The sequence below is a fragment of the Phalaenopsis equestris genome, unplaced genomic scaffold (assembly GCF_001263595.1).
Source record: "Phalaenopsis equestris unplaced genomic scaffold, ASM126359v1 Scaffold000224, whole genome shotgun sequence".
Classification (NCBI taxonomy): domain Eukaryota; kingdom Viridiplantae; phylum Streptophyta; class Magnoliopsida; order Asparagales; family Orchidaceae; genus Phalaenopsis; species Phalaenopsis equestris.
Window position 1 is genome coordinate 1,149,738 of NW_018164666.1, and position 14,280 is coordinate 1,164,017.

The window sequence follows — 14,280 nt, forward strand, 5'->3', positions numbered from 1 at the left end:
CGGGTGGAGAATTGAAAATTTTAGAGTGACAGACTAAAATCCCCAATTCGATTCTATCGTTTGGGTGCTGAAGTGTAGATATTAGCCATCAGGCGAGGGGAACGTGGGAGCTCCGAAGTAAGAGTCAGTATCCTCCCAGCCTAGCCGCAGATTCAGTAAACAAGTGTAGGATTAGTCAATGTTCTTTATGCCTGGACCAAAGGGTAAAGAATAGATATGGTCTTATTTGACACAATCCAATTTGAACTAATTCACTTTAATTTCTTGACAAGGAGAATGATGCTTTCTTATATCTTGAATTTCACATTAGAATCTTTATTAGTAGAATTAGTTATTTAAGAGTTATTAAAATTACATATTTATTTCAATTGCCTATTAGTGACAGATAAACAATTTGAATTATATTGTTGTGATTAAGTATTACTTTTCTAAAATCTTAGTTCGTAGCCTCTAATATTATTCCTGGTGGGATCGATATCTAAGATTCTATTAGAGCCCTGTATTACTTGAGCGATACGTATACTTGCATTATTTTTAAAGGAATAAGTGTGACTTTACTATTATTGAATATTTTATACGTCCATATTTATCTTGTATTTTAAGCATATATAAAGTCTCTGTATCATTTATTAATGTCGTTGCTGAGGAATTAAGGAATTAAATCTTCTAGCAGCAGTATTAAATACTTGTATTTTTAAGCATATATAAAGTCGTTGTCAGTTGCTGAGTCACAGATGGTTCATCTAAGGCCGTCCAATCCTGTAGGAATTCATTTTTGGGCCCTCTACATGTTAAGCCTTAGCCCTTGCAACTAGAAGTCGAGTGCTTGGGACCTCTCATGCGAGTTTTCCACAAAAAATGAGTCAAGAAGTGGCTTGAAGCTCTACGGGAGGTGGGCTCCATTACTAGTCCGCTAGGATGGTCAACCAGGAACTCTAATAAGGGATTTTAGGAATAGTAAACTAAAACCTCACTAAAAAAATGAGGTCAACAAGGTGCCAGCTAAAAGATGTGCGTCACATCCTATTTATTGTGCAGAAATTTTTTTAATAAATCCTTTGTAGGTAGTTAATTATGCCTGATTTAAAGTGTCGTTTTGCTGCTAAAGGGAGCTTGCTTTTGTCATTTTTTTCTGATTAATATTGTTAGATCAATTTCTCCAATCTGAAAAGAATTGATGGTCAGCAATACATAAGACACAGTTATGACTATGAGAAGGGAGCTCAGGTTGTAATGGGAGATTGAATGAACTTTCTTCTTATTTTGAATCCCATCCTCCCATCTGCTTGTTCATTCCCTCTCTTGTCCCTTACAGTATTTGTCTAACTAAGCTTTTTCTACCCCTCTTTTAGTTGTTATTTCATCTCCCATTCCCTTTCTTGTCTTCTTTTCTTTCCCATCCCTTTTTGATTTGCTCTGGTTCATTGAGTTTTCATCTTAATGAAGCTCAATTAGTCCTGTGTTTCCTTTAAACATATACACTGGTTTCATGGTTTCATTGTTAAGCTGACCAGCTAGTCAATGATTTAGAATTTTGAATACATTTTGCAATTTCCTGTGATTTTTTTTCCATTTGAGATTGCTTTGCATAATAATTTTTTTTTCCTTTTTCTTCTTATAGTTAACTTTCAGCTCAGTTTTATGCTGTTTTATGATGTTTGGCATATTATTTAAATTTTGCATTGATAAATAAATTGTTTGTCCTTTCAGGTATGAAATTCTGATTGAAAATCTTATGGATCCTGCTCATGTACGATATTCACACCACAAAATAATGAGAGTTTCTAAACAGCGCTCATCACTTGCCAGATATGCACTTCTTAGCAAATTATTATATTATATTTGATCTACATGATGTTATTGATGTCCTTTGAATGATTTTATAAACTCAATTTATTCTTGTTTTTTTCTTCTCTGTTGAAAGATTAGTTCCTATAGTTGTTGAAAGTTCTTCTCCAAAACTTAATTTTAGCTTTGTATTCATCACCAACTTGTGCACAGTTCACCCTATCTTTAATTATTATTTCTTTTTTTCTAAAATAGAGAAATTACAAACTTTCACAGATCGTGAAGGAGGTGTGCCTATAGTGATTACGCTAGAGGAATCAGATATTAATGGCTTCCTTGCAAAGCAAGAATTTGGATATGGCAAGTTTGTTGCTCCTTGTTTATTTCATATGTTCCCTCCCTCAGGGTCTAATAATGGATCCGCTTCATCTTCAGACAGCAAAGCGGTAGCTGTATTGTTTTCTTTAAATGTTTTATTCTGGCTAGTTTTTTTTTTTCTTTTTTCCTTGTAATATCTTCAAATTTTTTTATTAACCTTTAATCACCTACATTACTGCAGGATCAACGAAGATTTCTTATTGTTGTCTACTGCATTCCAGTTAGTCCTGGAAGAAGCAGATTGATTTGGTCCTTCCCAAGAAATTTTTCTGTTTGGATTGATCAAATTGTTCCACGCTGGATGTTTCATGTCGGGCAAAATTTAATCCTTGATTCTGATATGCACCTCCTCCATGTAGAGGTAACGCTCGGTTAGCATCGAAAATTATTATTGTGATGGAAATCTAAGCTTGCTTTGCTTGTTAGTCAAGTGGACCAACTTTAATTAGAAGTTAGATACCATTGAACTATTGTTTCTTTTTTAAATTATTATCAAAGGCCAAATTTGTTTTGTAGTCGGTCATTCTATTAGTAAACCTATTTGGACCAAATTTTCATACTGTTCTTGTTATCTTAGTATAGATATTAAAATTGGACTGCTTAAACAAAAGTAGTTTTCCACTGTTTGGTTTGAGCTGTTGCACAAATCCTGTAGCAAATAGTAGTCTAAACAAGTTATGAAGAGGTCATATAAATGACTTTTAACATTCATATACATATGCGCATATCTAAATATTTTGGATTAATTGTGGGCTATTTATATAATTTATTACATATTAAATTGAACCACAAAGTCCATAGGCTTTTACCCAGGCAACAGAAGAAGCCTCGATAGATTTTATATTTAGTTGATTTAAATACTCTAAACGGTTGTAGGTATTGGGATTTTGGGAATCTCCTCTCGAATCATTTAGTATCTTACTTGGGTTGTTTGCATTTCTTGATTGATATGTGATGAAATATACCCTCGTCTTCCTGTGTTTTTTTTTTTTTTTTGGTTTGTTTGAGAATTTTGGTGGCTTTGCCATTCCTGCGAGAACATTAACTTTTTGCGTAAAGCTATATTGTAAAACTTGAGTTTTCTTGTGCCTTATGAGTGCGGGTGTACTTGGGATATAGGAAAGGCTGGCGAGGCTTATTTCATTGTTGATATTGGTTTATATTCACCCTTCTCTCTCATGGACACAGGCTTGATTGTAGTAAATCACATAAATTATAGTGTCTATTTTTTTTAAGGTTTTCTTTCTCTTTTATACTTGCGGCTCATTGTACTCGATGCTAGTGATGCTTCATTATTGGTTTGACATTCTTAGTGTAGCAAAATAATTAGAGTGCAGTTTGGAGTGTGATGTCTGTGCAATTTTAGATTGACAATTTTTATCGGTTACAGAGTTTTGCTCTTTAAAGAATCAAAATGCTTTGCATTTACCAGGATTTAATCAGCTTCTAAATTTGACATGCAACTATTACTTGCTGCTTAGCCGACCATTGAGAGTTGGCCAATATTTTTGAGTTCAGCTATATCTTCTAATGTCATGATTGTTATGTTATTACTGTTGATTCTGGCAAAGTTGAGGTTTCCACACAAACCTCCATGATTTCTACCATCGCACATTCCACTTCAAGTTTGTTATTTTACAATCAAAAGGTTTTCCAAAGAACTGTCATTGAGTTCTCCATATTATATTTGTTAGTGACAAGAACCGTGGAATGAAACTTACCTAAATTAATTGTCCGCTTTCTAACAGTTAGCCACACAAGAAATTTTTCTTATTTATGAGAATTATATAATTTTTATGGTTCTGGACTTTTTATCAAAATTTCAAGTCGTAATCTTGACTCGCAATGTCAATCTAAGGGCTCAAGTCAGATCCCTTAAAAATCAAGGCAATACTTGACAGCCAACCCAACTTCTCTATCTCTTATGCTTGGTGTTTTTATGACTTAGCTATTTTGTGGATATTTCATTAAGAACTTTAGTATTATTACCAAACTTTTGACAAGTATTTTGAAAAGGGTGAATTTTAATTGGATAACCTATTGTGAAAGCATCTGAAGTGATAAAGTGCAGTTTTGAGACTCCTTAATTTAGAAATTTTTTGAGATATTTTGTGATGTTTCTGGAGTTGATGTAAGTGGTGGTCTTAGATGAGAATATCGTCCAATCCCTTATTTTAGTCAGAATTCAAATAATGCTAAGCGGACATTATTTATTTATGATATGGAATTTTAGGTTTCAATGATGCTTTTAAATATTAACAACATTATTTACTGCCAAATGAATTCATTTTCCTTTTTTGTTCTCCTGGTTGTGAAATATATAAATACTAAATAGTAGCAGTCATATCAGATGGCTTGAATACATTCAAGATTACATTTTGGTCTTTAAATCATCCAGAATAAAATAAGATATGTAATATTCGCCATTTCCTTACTCTTAACCTCATTGTACATTGATATGCTTGGTTTTTGCAGAATATGAAGAGTATGTAGCATGCCCTGACTTTCATTTGATTTATTAGATCAGAAGGATGTAACATGCATTTCTTTATTCACATTTTTTAGTTCTAGATAGATAATTTTATAAAATTGGTATGCTTTGCATTCAAAGTTTTTTATTTGTCGTTATATTATTTAGGAGTGCATGATGGTAGCTTGTCAAGCTACTTTGATTAGTATAAAGTCATATACTTGCTTGAGTGTACGACTGGTTATTGCTACAATTGTTATTTAGGTTTATGGATGCCAAATGAGAAAAAAAACTGTAAAACGATGTACCGGCATGTACACCACTTTCTGTCCTTTCAACTCCATAATTTGATTTGTCGATCAATTTTATATTTGAATTTCCTATGACTATTTGTTGTCATAATAGCATATAGATAGTAGATAAGTTTTCTGAAACATCTCCCATCATTCCATTTATTAAGATTTATTGAAGTACATATCTAGCAAAATTTTCCTTTGAGAAAATAATTAGGTTATTCCAAAAATATTCCCTCTTAAGGATTCGTATTAGATCCTAATTGTAGGTATTGAAAGTTTGTGTTGGGATTTAGGACAACATTTGTTTTGTTTGTTTCTATAAGGTCATTGGTATCAAGTTGTTGTGAATTTTCTCGGTAAATGTGTGAAATCTGCATGGGTTACATGCATTTCTTAGCATATATATGATAATGACTCGTACGCTTTGAGATTTCCATAAAATAAAAGGGGAGCTCTTATTTTTTTCTTTTTTGTTTTTCTTAATGATCTTTCATAATGACAATTATGCAGAAAATTGTCAAAATGGTTCCCTGATTCTTTGCGGGGAGGCATTTTAGACCCCGAGTAGTCCCAAGTCTCTTCTAACGAGGGCTAAAGTAGTCCTCTTTGGAGATTATTTAAACTCATATTAAAAGAGTATGAGGATTAAGTTAGCACATGGAAAGACTCAGGGACTAGAATGACCCAATGCAAATAATCAGGGTACTATTTTGACACTTCACTTGGTCATTTATAACACCTTCCACTTCCATTGGTGCTAATCAAAGTCCGGATTAACAGGAGCGATATATTGCTGAGATTGGCCCTTCCAACTGGGAAAAAGCTTGTTTTGTGCCAACGAAGTCGGACGTCATGGTTACCGCTTTTAGAAGATGGTTTAGAAAATACTCAAACTCTCAGGTTGACTGGGCAAATAAGTCTCTAGGCTCCCTACTTCCTACTCCTCCTAGAGAGCAGCTTATGGACAGGTATCCTCGAGACGAAGCCATGACACTTCTAAATGGCAGCCATGTCGTCTCGAACATTTTGCAGAACGCTTTAATATGCCCACTTCGAACATGTTGGAGACAGCTTTAGACTTTTCATGAGCACTTACTATAGAGATGTTGGACACATAATATACTTTTGTATTTCACTCATCTTAAAGCATGTCTATAGATTTGAAAATACACTTTGACATTCTAAACCTGTTTATATTTCCTGCAATTTTTTGAAAATATTTTATTTGTAAAAAAAATTGAAATTTCTTTCTTTGATTTGTCTCAGGTATTGGACTCATGTTGTGCAGTGCAGCAGCTGTAGTGTGGCTTTGAAGTTGCTGAAAGTACTCGAAACCTCTCTTCCAATGGTTACATTAATCTTGATTGGAGTTGTGGCCGCTTCCAATCAAAATATGATTTCTGCAGCAGTAAGGACTGCATTGGTCTCCATTGCAGTAATCTGTTTTGCAGCTTCCAAGTGGCTCTCCCACTTCATATACAAGACCTTTTATTTCCATGACTATAACCATGCGTTCGTCTGACGCCGAAGCTCCAGCTCTCGAAAAAATATTACATCCAAATTCCGGATGTAAGTTTTTCCCAGCTCTCTTTTCTACAAATCAGATATAGTTTAGGTGCCCAATCCTAATATTTAATGTTTTGAATGATTGGTATGTAAAGCCCTCTTTTATGTATTTACAGAACTCCCAATTCTTTATCTTTGCATGCAATTCTTAAATTGTTAATATTAAGTCAAAAATATAAAATGTGAAAATATATATTTTTATGCAATTTTGTGAAATGTTTTGGTGTTAGATTTATAAATACATAAGAATTGGGTCGTATTCATTAAAAAATTTCTTAGATGGATATTATATTTTATGGAGAGGTGCTTATCTTGCTTTTGTACCAAGGAGTTGAATTTTTCAGGTTTTTTTTTATTGGATGCCAGCAAGAGGTATTCTCTGTTTGGAAGGGTAGGTAATTGAAAATATTATCTTGCCAACACTTTGTCATTTCTTTTTTTTTTATTACAAAAAAATGATAATTTTATATATTTTTTAAAATTTATTTTCAATTATTTTTTCAATTAATTAGTCTACTTGCAAATTGAATATTAATTATGCTGTTTTGATTTTAATAATGTTAATTTGTAGTAAATTTTATTATAGATGATCATTGGCCAGTGGTTGATTTGAGCTTCAATCGTGGGCATTAGTTTTTTTTTTATTATTTAATTGCAGTAACTAAGCCTAATATAATTATTCAATTAATTTATTGATTATTGATCGTTAATTATTATTAATTATTTAACTATGCTAATATGGGGATAATTAGATTTTCTTTTTTGAATTGGTGATATTGTTCAAATGCTGGTTTTAATTAAGGTGCGTTTGGGGAGTTGTTTTTGTTGCTTGCCATTTTCAAAATGCCAGTAGGGGTCGATTGGGTGTGTCGTTTTTTTGTTGCTTTTTAGCGTTGATCATTGGTGGAATGGTGAAAGCTGATACGAAAATAGACGAGCACGTTGTCACGGACAAATAGTCTCACATCGACTAGGTGTAGGGCCGAAAAACAGTATTTAAGTCCTGGGCTGCCCACCTCTCTTAAGAGTTCTTTTGAGAGGTGGCAAGTGGTATCAAAGCAGATTACTGCCTGTCAGGTGTGTGGATTCTTCATGGTCCAGTGGGACCCTTTGTGGAGCTGATCCGTGACGAGAGCGTCACGTGATTGGGTGGAGAAGAATGTCACGGACAAATAGTCCCACATCAGCTAGGTGTAGGACCAAAAAACAGTATTTAAGTCATGGGCTGCCCAACTCTTTTAAGGGCTCTTTTGGGAGGTGACAAGTGGTATCAAAACAGATTACTACTTGCCAGGTGTGTGGACTCTCCATGGTCCAGTGGGACCCTCGGTGGTGCCGATCCGTGACGAGGGCGTCACGTGATTGGGTGGAGGAGAATGTCACGGACAAATAGTCTCACATCGGCTAGGTGTAGGGCCGAAAAACAGTATTTAAGTCCTGGGCTGCCCACCTCTCTTAAGGGCTCTTTTGGGAGGTGACTGCGTGTTGTGGTTTGATCTCCATTTTGCGTTTGTAATGTCAATGCTACCCCTTTGCTCAAATATCCCTCGTTTATTATTGGATTTTCCCATTTATTCTTCTGTCGTTGCGTTTCTAGGGCAAACTCTTGGTTCCCCTTCTCTTTGTTAGTTCTCGCTCCTGTCAGCTGTCGCCCACTCTCTCTGTATGTACATCATATCCTTATATTGTCAATTGTTGTGGTTTGATGGTTTGTGTTGGACCTTTTTTTCCCTTCTGCATGTCGGTTTACTTGTTGATAGTATGATGCTTTGGTGGTTGAGGTGCTATGTCCATTTATGTTATTTTGGTGCTTTTGTTGTTTTTCTTGCTTTGGTGATAATATTCCATGCATGCTTTGATTGTTTTATTTACCTCTTTTTGAATATACAAATGATTTTTATGAATACATTGATATGCAATGTGGGTTATTTTTAACATATATCCATCTGAATTTGTTGCGAGCCGATGCAAGCATGAAAGTTTGGGTTTAAGAGCACTCATTAATTTAATTTCCATCTCCTTTTCTTCAATTTGAAAATGTTTTTCATGGAGACAATCATGTGCACCATTGGTTGTTCTTAAAAAATATCCATATGAAATTGTTGTGAGCCAATGCAATTATGAAAAATTAGATATTAGATCAGTTGGTAATTTTATTTCACGTGCTCTTCTTCAATCTGAAAATGTTTTTTATGAAGACATTTATGTGCACTGATGGTTATTTTTGAGAAATATTTATTAGAATTTGTTCTAAGCAAATGCAAATGTGAAAGTTTAGATGTTAGGTTAGTGAGTAATTTCAATTCAAGTAATTTTAGAAGACTGCACAACAGTCTAGAGAATATTAGAAGGAAAAGCTTCGAGGAGAACTCGAATAACCTAGAATGATCTAGGGCTAAGTATGTATATAAGAGAATGATGTAGAACTATCTAGAAACTAGACTATTCTAGACTATTCTAATGTAGTCTAAATTCCCTTAGATTTGGAGGGGACTATAAATAGGAGTCCTTCGCACTCATTTGGAACCATTCAAGATTCTCAAACACTGAAGTGTTTTAACCACTCTTTCTTAGTGAAGTGTTTCTTACTCAAATATTTCTCTTTTCTCTTCTTCCTAGTGTTTTCAATTTACAAAGACGAACGTTATGAGGGTTAGGCTAATTTAGTGCCAATGTAGAGTGCTGAAGCAACACGGGTGACTTGAGATAAGTTGGTTCGTGACAAACCGCTCCAAACACACCCTAGTACTATCATAATTAATTAGTAGATTGGTTGGCCAAAGTGAATGGTAATTAAGGAATGATTTGGTTAAATACAAATTAAGCTGAAATAAATTTTAATATTTTTAGTATTTAATTATTGTAATAAAAAATTATTACATAAATAATCAAAGCAAGCATCAAATTTATCTAGACTAAGTAAAGTTTAACATTATCATTAAAAATGTAATAATATTTAATTATGGTTATTTGACTCAAAGAATAAATTATTATCAATTTATTTATTATTAATTATCAGTAACTATTTTTTATCCTTAATCTAAAATCATTTACTTTTTAATTTTACTTAAATTTATCTCTAAAAAAGTTAATAGTTAATAAATGATTATGATGATAATTTAATGAATTAGAAGGTTATTGTTGGACCTAATTGGATCAGAATATTATGTACAAACTTTGGCGGGAAGAATATTGTCATTTTTGAATTTATTTTAAGAAGATTATAATATATTATTTGATTTATAATTAATGTATTCTATTTTTCTTAAAATAATTTAAAATCCTAAAAATCATCCTAACCAAATTTTCATTTAAATATCCTTAACAAAATCTCCATTATTATTTATATGAATTAAATATGAATTGAACATTATTTCATGCTAATTAACTATTATTTATTATTATTTTCTTTTTTTGATTGCCCTTTTTTTTATATATTCATGTGCAATAATAAATAGAAAAATAATAATGCAACAAATGCCGACAAATGATTCATTGCATAAGTTAAAATAATAAATCATATGATTCTTATGTTATTATATTGATTATCTTCGTGAGAACTTCCAATTTTTTTGTGATATTTACATATAAATCATCATAAATTTTGATATTTACAATTTAGTCTTGTAAGTGATTTTTTTGAACCGCCGGGCTTATCCATTTATTGAATGGATCAAACTATTGAGAATTTGATAAAAAAAGAAAAATATTGGTAAGAATTTTATCATTAATTTTGATATTTGAGTGTAGGGCTGTCAAAAAAGCTCATTGTTCGTGAACAGTTCATGCTCAGTTCGTCAATGGGTTCGCGTTCGATTCGGTCGATAAATAAACGAGACAAGCGTGAACAATTTTTTTCGCTCGGTTAGTTAAACGAACCAAACACGAACAGTGATGCGTTCGTTCGTGTTCGAATGGTTATTATTCAAAATATAAAATAATTTAAAATAATAAATTTTATAAATTATAATATATAATAAATTAATAATAATAATATATTAATATGCTATATTGGTAATATACGAATATAGATATTTTATATTTATATAATATAAATTATATAATTAATATAATATATTATTTATATATATTAATATTAGAGATTTCAAACTAGCTCGTCGTTCGCGAACAACTCGTGTTTGACTCGTTCGTTAAGAAATGAACACGAACAGTGACTTCAAAAATAATTTCAAACAGGAGCTTATTTCAAACAAACTAAATTTCAAACGAATTAAACACGAACACAAGCTCTGTTCGTTCGTGTTCGGATCGTTTACCCCACTGTTTGAGTGTGAATTTTGAAAATGAATGTAGATTTGTAAATAGGAAGTGTGGGACGGCCTATATGTTATTGCTCCCCCGACTTTTTTATTTATTATTATTATTATTATTATTATCTTATTTTGAAATTATTGCTATTTGCTTCGTCTGGTTAAAGGAAGCCAGCCGTTCACTCCGACCTCCTCCACCACCACCATTCGGCTCTCTCGCCTCCAAATCCATGGATGCAATTACAACCACTTCCGTCCTCTACTCCAATTTCGTTTTACTCTCTTCGAAACCCTACCCTTCTCTCCGCTCCCATCTCCGCTGGTACACTCCATCAAGCTCCCACGTTTCCCGCCAAAACCTCAAGCTCAACGTCTCCACCTTTGATTCCACTTCCGTGGCCGTCCCGGCGGCTGATACCCTCTCCGCGGGTGGGAATTTTGGTGAGAAGTTTGATTGGTATGCCCATTGGTATCCAGTGGCGCCAGTGCGCGATCTCGACAAGCGGGCGCCGCGCGCGGTAAGGGTGCTGGGGATAGACCTCGTGGTGTGGTGGGACAGGGAGGGGGATCAGTGGAGAGTGTTCGATGATAGATGTCCCCATCGCCTCGCGCCGCTCTCGGAGGGGCGGATTGATAGTTGGGGTCGCCTGCAATGCGTTTACCATGGCTGGTGCTTTGACGGGGCTGGAAGCTGCAAGATCATTCCTCAGGCTCCGGAAAATGGCCCTCAGGTGAGCCTGTTATGGTCTGTATTGGTTCTTAGAGCTGTTTGTTGGGTTTCTTCCCATTAATTTGGTTGCTTGAATTTAGGAAATATATTTAAAGAACAGTGTGTTTTTTAGATTCCAGGTATACTTAGATGCAGTAGAAATGGATTTTAAGCTTAACAAGCCTTTCAGAGCCAACTGATTACTTTATTTTCACCTGTAAAATGAATGAAAATGAAAACATGATTTGCTGAATCTTGTTTTGTATTTACGAGCAACCTAACGATTCCTTAGATTTATATTTCCAGTTGGCTAAAAAATGCATCCATATTGTTAGATAAGATTAATATCCAAGGACGAAAAACAAATAATCATAGACTTTATTTAGAAATATTTTTGTAGAAGAGGGTTATTTCTTCAAGCAAATTGCTCAATAAGAATGAATAAAAAATATTGATTCATCCAAATAGTTTGGATAAGGCTAATGATGAAGATGCTGGCTACAAGTTGCTTGATCTTTGTTTATTAGGATCATTTCAGGCATTAGCGATGTTTGCTCTACATACCAAATAGCCTTGTTGCTGTCTTCTTATCTTGTTTGATTTTTGCCTATATTATTTGCATGTCAATCTCTTCATTGGGCTAGAAATTAACATATTTGAGTTGCACTTATATTGGTGCATGCATAACAAAATAAAAAAAATCATCAAAAGCTTGCATGATCATGCATGCTTTGATCTTAATGCTATGTTTCACCAAGATTTTAGAGTTAAGTTAAAAAAAAATATATGATCATAAACAACACCTTTATTCCAGCCGAACAGATGCAAGATTAAAACTGTTACTCTAGCATTAAAAACTCTCTATGCATACTTTTGTTTTTGTGAAAATGGATAACATATGATTTTTGTTAGTTTCATTAAAAAGTAAGTAACCGGAGAGTCTCCCGAGGATACCTATGTTTTTTGAAATAACTGTTTTGTTGATATACCTTGAAAACAATGCTTAGCTAAAAGTTAAATTTACATAAATGCTCTTTCATTTTGCTCCCATATATTTTATTTTTTAATAGGTACCAAAGTTGTTAGGGACTAGTATATATTGACATCCGATTAGGTTTGGTGTGATCAACTAGATAGATTTGGAGAGTAGGCTGATGAACCTAGATAAATCAAAGGAGTTGAAGAAAAATGAGGCCGAGAAAGTAAAAAAAAAATAAAAGGAATTGTTATTTGATTTGGTCTTGCATAGCCTAGTTGTTGTGTGCACAACCAAAATTGGGATCGAACACCATTGTTGTTCTCCCTTGAGGGATGCATTTTCCATTTATCATTATGTTAGAATGGTCTCCTTAACAAGTGAGACCTCACCAACAAAATCCTTTCAAGTCATGCTACTCTTGGCATGTGTTAGGATATCCTGTATTGATAAGGGTTGGCATATTCAATCTTGGATTTTTTTGCGATTTGTCACCACAATGATTATGTAGTGTACCGATGATTCTTGTACATCCACGAACCCTCTTTGCATGAAGGACAAGTACTCTTATTGAATCATTCATATATTGTCCCGTCGAGCAAGGAATTATTCTTATGTCTCATGTTTAATAAGACTTGGTCCACTAGGTCATGCTTAGGCATCCTTTAAGAACTCTGTTTTACCATGTGTGCAACAATGAATTTTCTTGGAAACTCGATAGGCTTTTCCACCCTAAATTTTGATATTCAATAGTGAATTCAAAGTTTTAGGACATGTTTGGTAATGAAGTTAGAGCAGTATTTAACCTGGATTTAATCTAAATCTTGCTAAACTATCTGTTTAGACAAATAAATTCGTGGATTTGATAAATCCAGATTTTAAGGATTTCAACTAAATCCGGGACGGGTGCTTCACATGAAAAGGATATGAAGTTATCTTCTTCCATGGTTTTGGGTAGATGAGTAGGATAAATATGAGAGTTTCGTGACGTAATAAAGTTGACATAATCAACAATTTACCCGTCGATTTTGACTCGTCTTCGGTCAAATTCAACGATTAGCTGCCGATTCTGCTCAATTATTGACCCAATATGCACTTACACATTTTTAATCACCTTAATTATGTCAGAAAATATATCTCAATTTATATCTAGCGGCTAGTGTGAACACTTACAATGAATTATGAATTATATAATATATTTTCATAGTATGAGTACTACGCAAGCATACATATCATTTCAAGTAACATAGGATTTTCCTTAAAAACCCCAGTATCGATCTTATGAGGAATGCAATAACTCTTAAAATAAACTTACAAAAATTTTATTTAAATTTCAAATTAAAAAGATAAAAGATTTAAAATGATATGTTTACTAAAAATTATTACTAAAAGAGCTTAAAAAGATAGTAAAAACTAAATGTAACAGCTTAAAAAAATATAACAACGAGTTTGGATATTATGGAAAACCTTTTTCCTTGCAAAGAGATTTTAATCTATGTAAGATTCAAATGATTTAAGACAAAATTGAGGTATTCTGAAAAATAGAAACATACCTTATTCTTTCCCCCCTCCCGGTGCTTGCAAAGAACATTAGCTATCTTAAAGCCGATTCCTTAACATCTTGATTCTACATCAGTGCTATCTAGCCTCTCACCTCTAGATGCCCATAAGCCTATGCCACTATGATGGTCGAATCCCAACGTCAGGGTACTAAACCTTAAGCCAAATTGATAAAAATCTAGCTAGTCAATCTAGAACTAACCAATTATACGCCCATCAAAACTTATCTCCTTATTTATTTGCACTCCCCCTTAGGTGATCACCAT

The 14,280-nt window shown here is 33.5% G+C and overlaps 2 protein-coding genes across 5 annotated transcripts in view; both read left to right on the forward strand.

The window, feature by feature from the left end:
- The window catches only part of LOC110023550 (protochlorophyllide-dependent translocon component 52, chloroplastic-like), a 31,137-nt gene extending 24,502 nt beyond the window's left edge, over positions 1-6,635 (forward strand). The window contains exons 3-7 of one of the 2 annotated variants that reach the window (XM_020723026.1): positions 1,711-1,809; positions 2,063-2,240; positions 2,348-2,527; positions 5,713-5,900; positions 6,199-6,635. In XM_020723026.1, coding sequence (XP_020578685.1) covers positions 1,711-1,809; positions 2,063-2,240; positions 2,348-2,527; positions 5,713-5,900; positions 6,199-6,454 — 901 coding nt within the window. In that variant the 3' untranslated portion in view covers positions 6,455-6,635. The remainder of the gene's footprint in view (positions 1-1,710; positions 1,810-2,062; positions 2,241-2,347; positions 2,528-5,712; positions 5,901-6,198) is intronic. The other variant, XM_020723027.1, reaches the window with a different exon arrangement.
- A 4,253-nt stretch (positions 6,636-10,888) lies between these two features.
- Positions 10,889-14,280, forward strand: part of LOC110023372 (protochlorophyllide-dependent translocon component 52, chloroplastic-like) — a 55,315-nt gene continuing 51,923 nt past the window's right edge. For all 3 annotated transcript variants that reach the window (XM_020722759.1, XM_020722760.1, XM_020722758.1), the window contains exon 1: positions 10,889-11,500. In XM_020722759.1, coding sequence (XP_020578418.1) covers positions 11,000-11,500 — 501 coding nt within the window. In that variant the 5' untranslated portion in view covers positions 10,889-10,999. The remainder of the gene's footprint in view (positions 11,501-14,280) is intronic.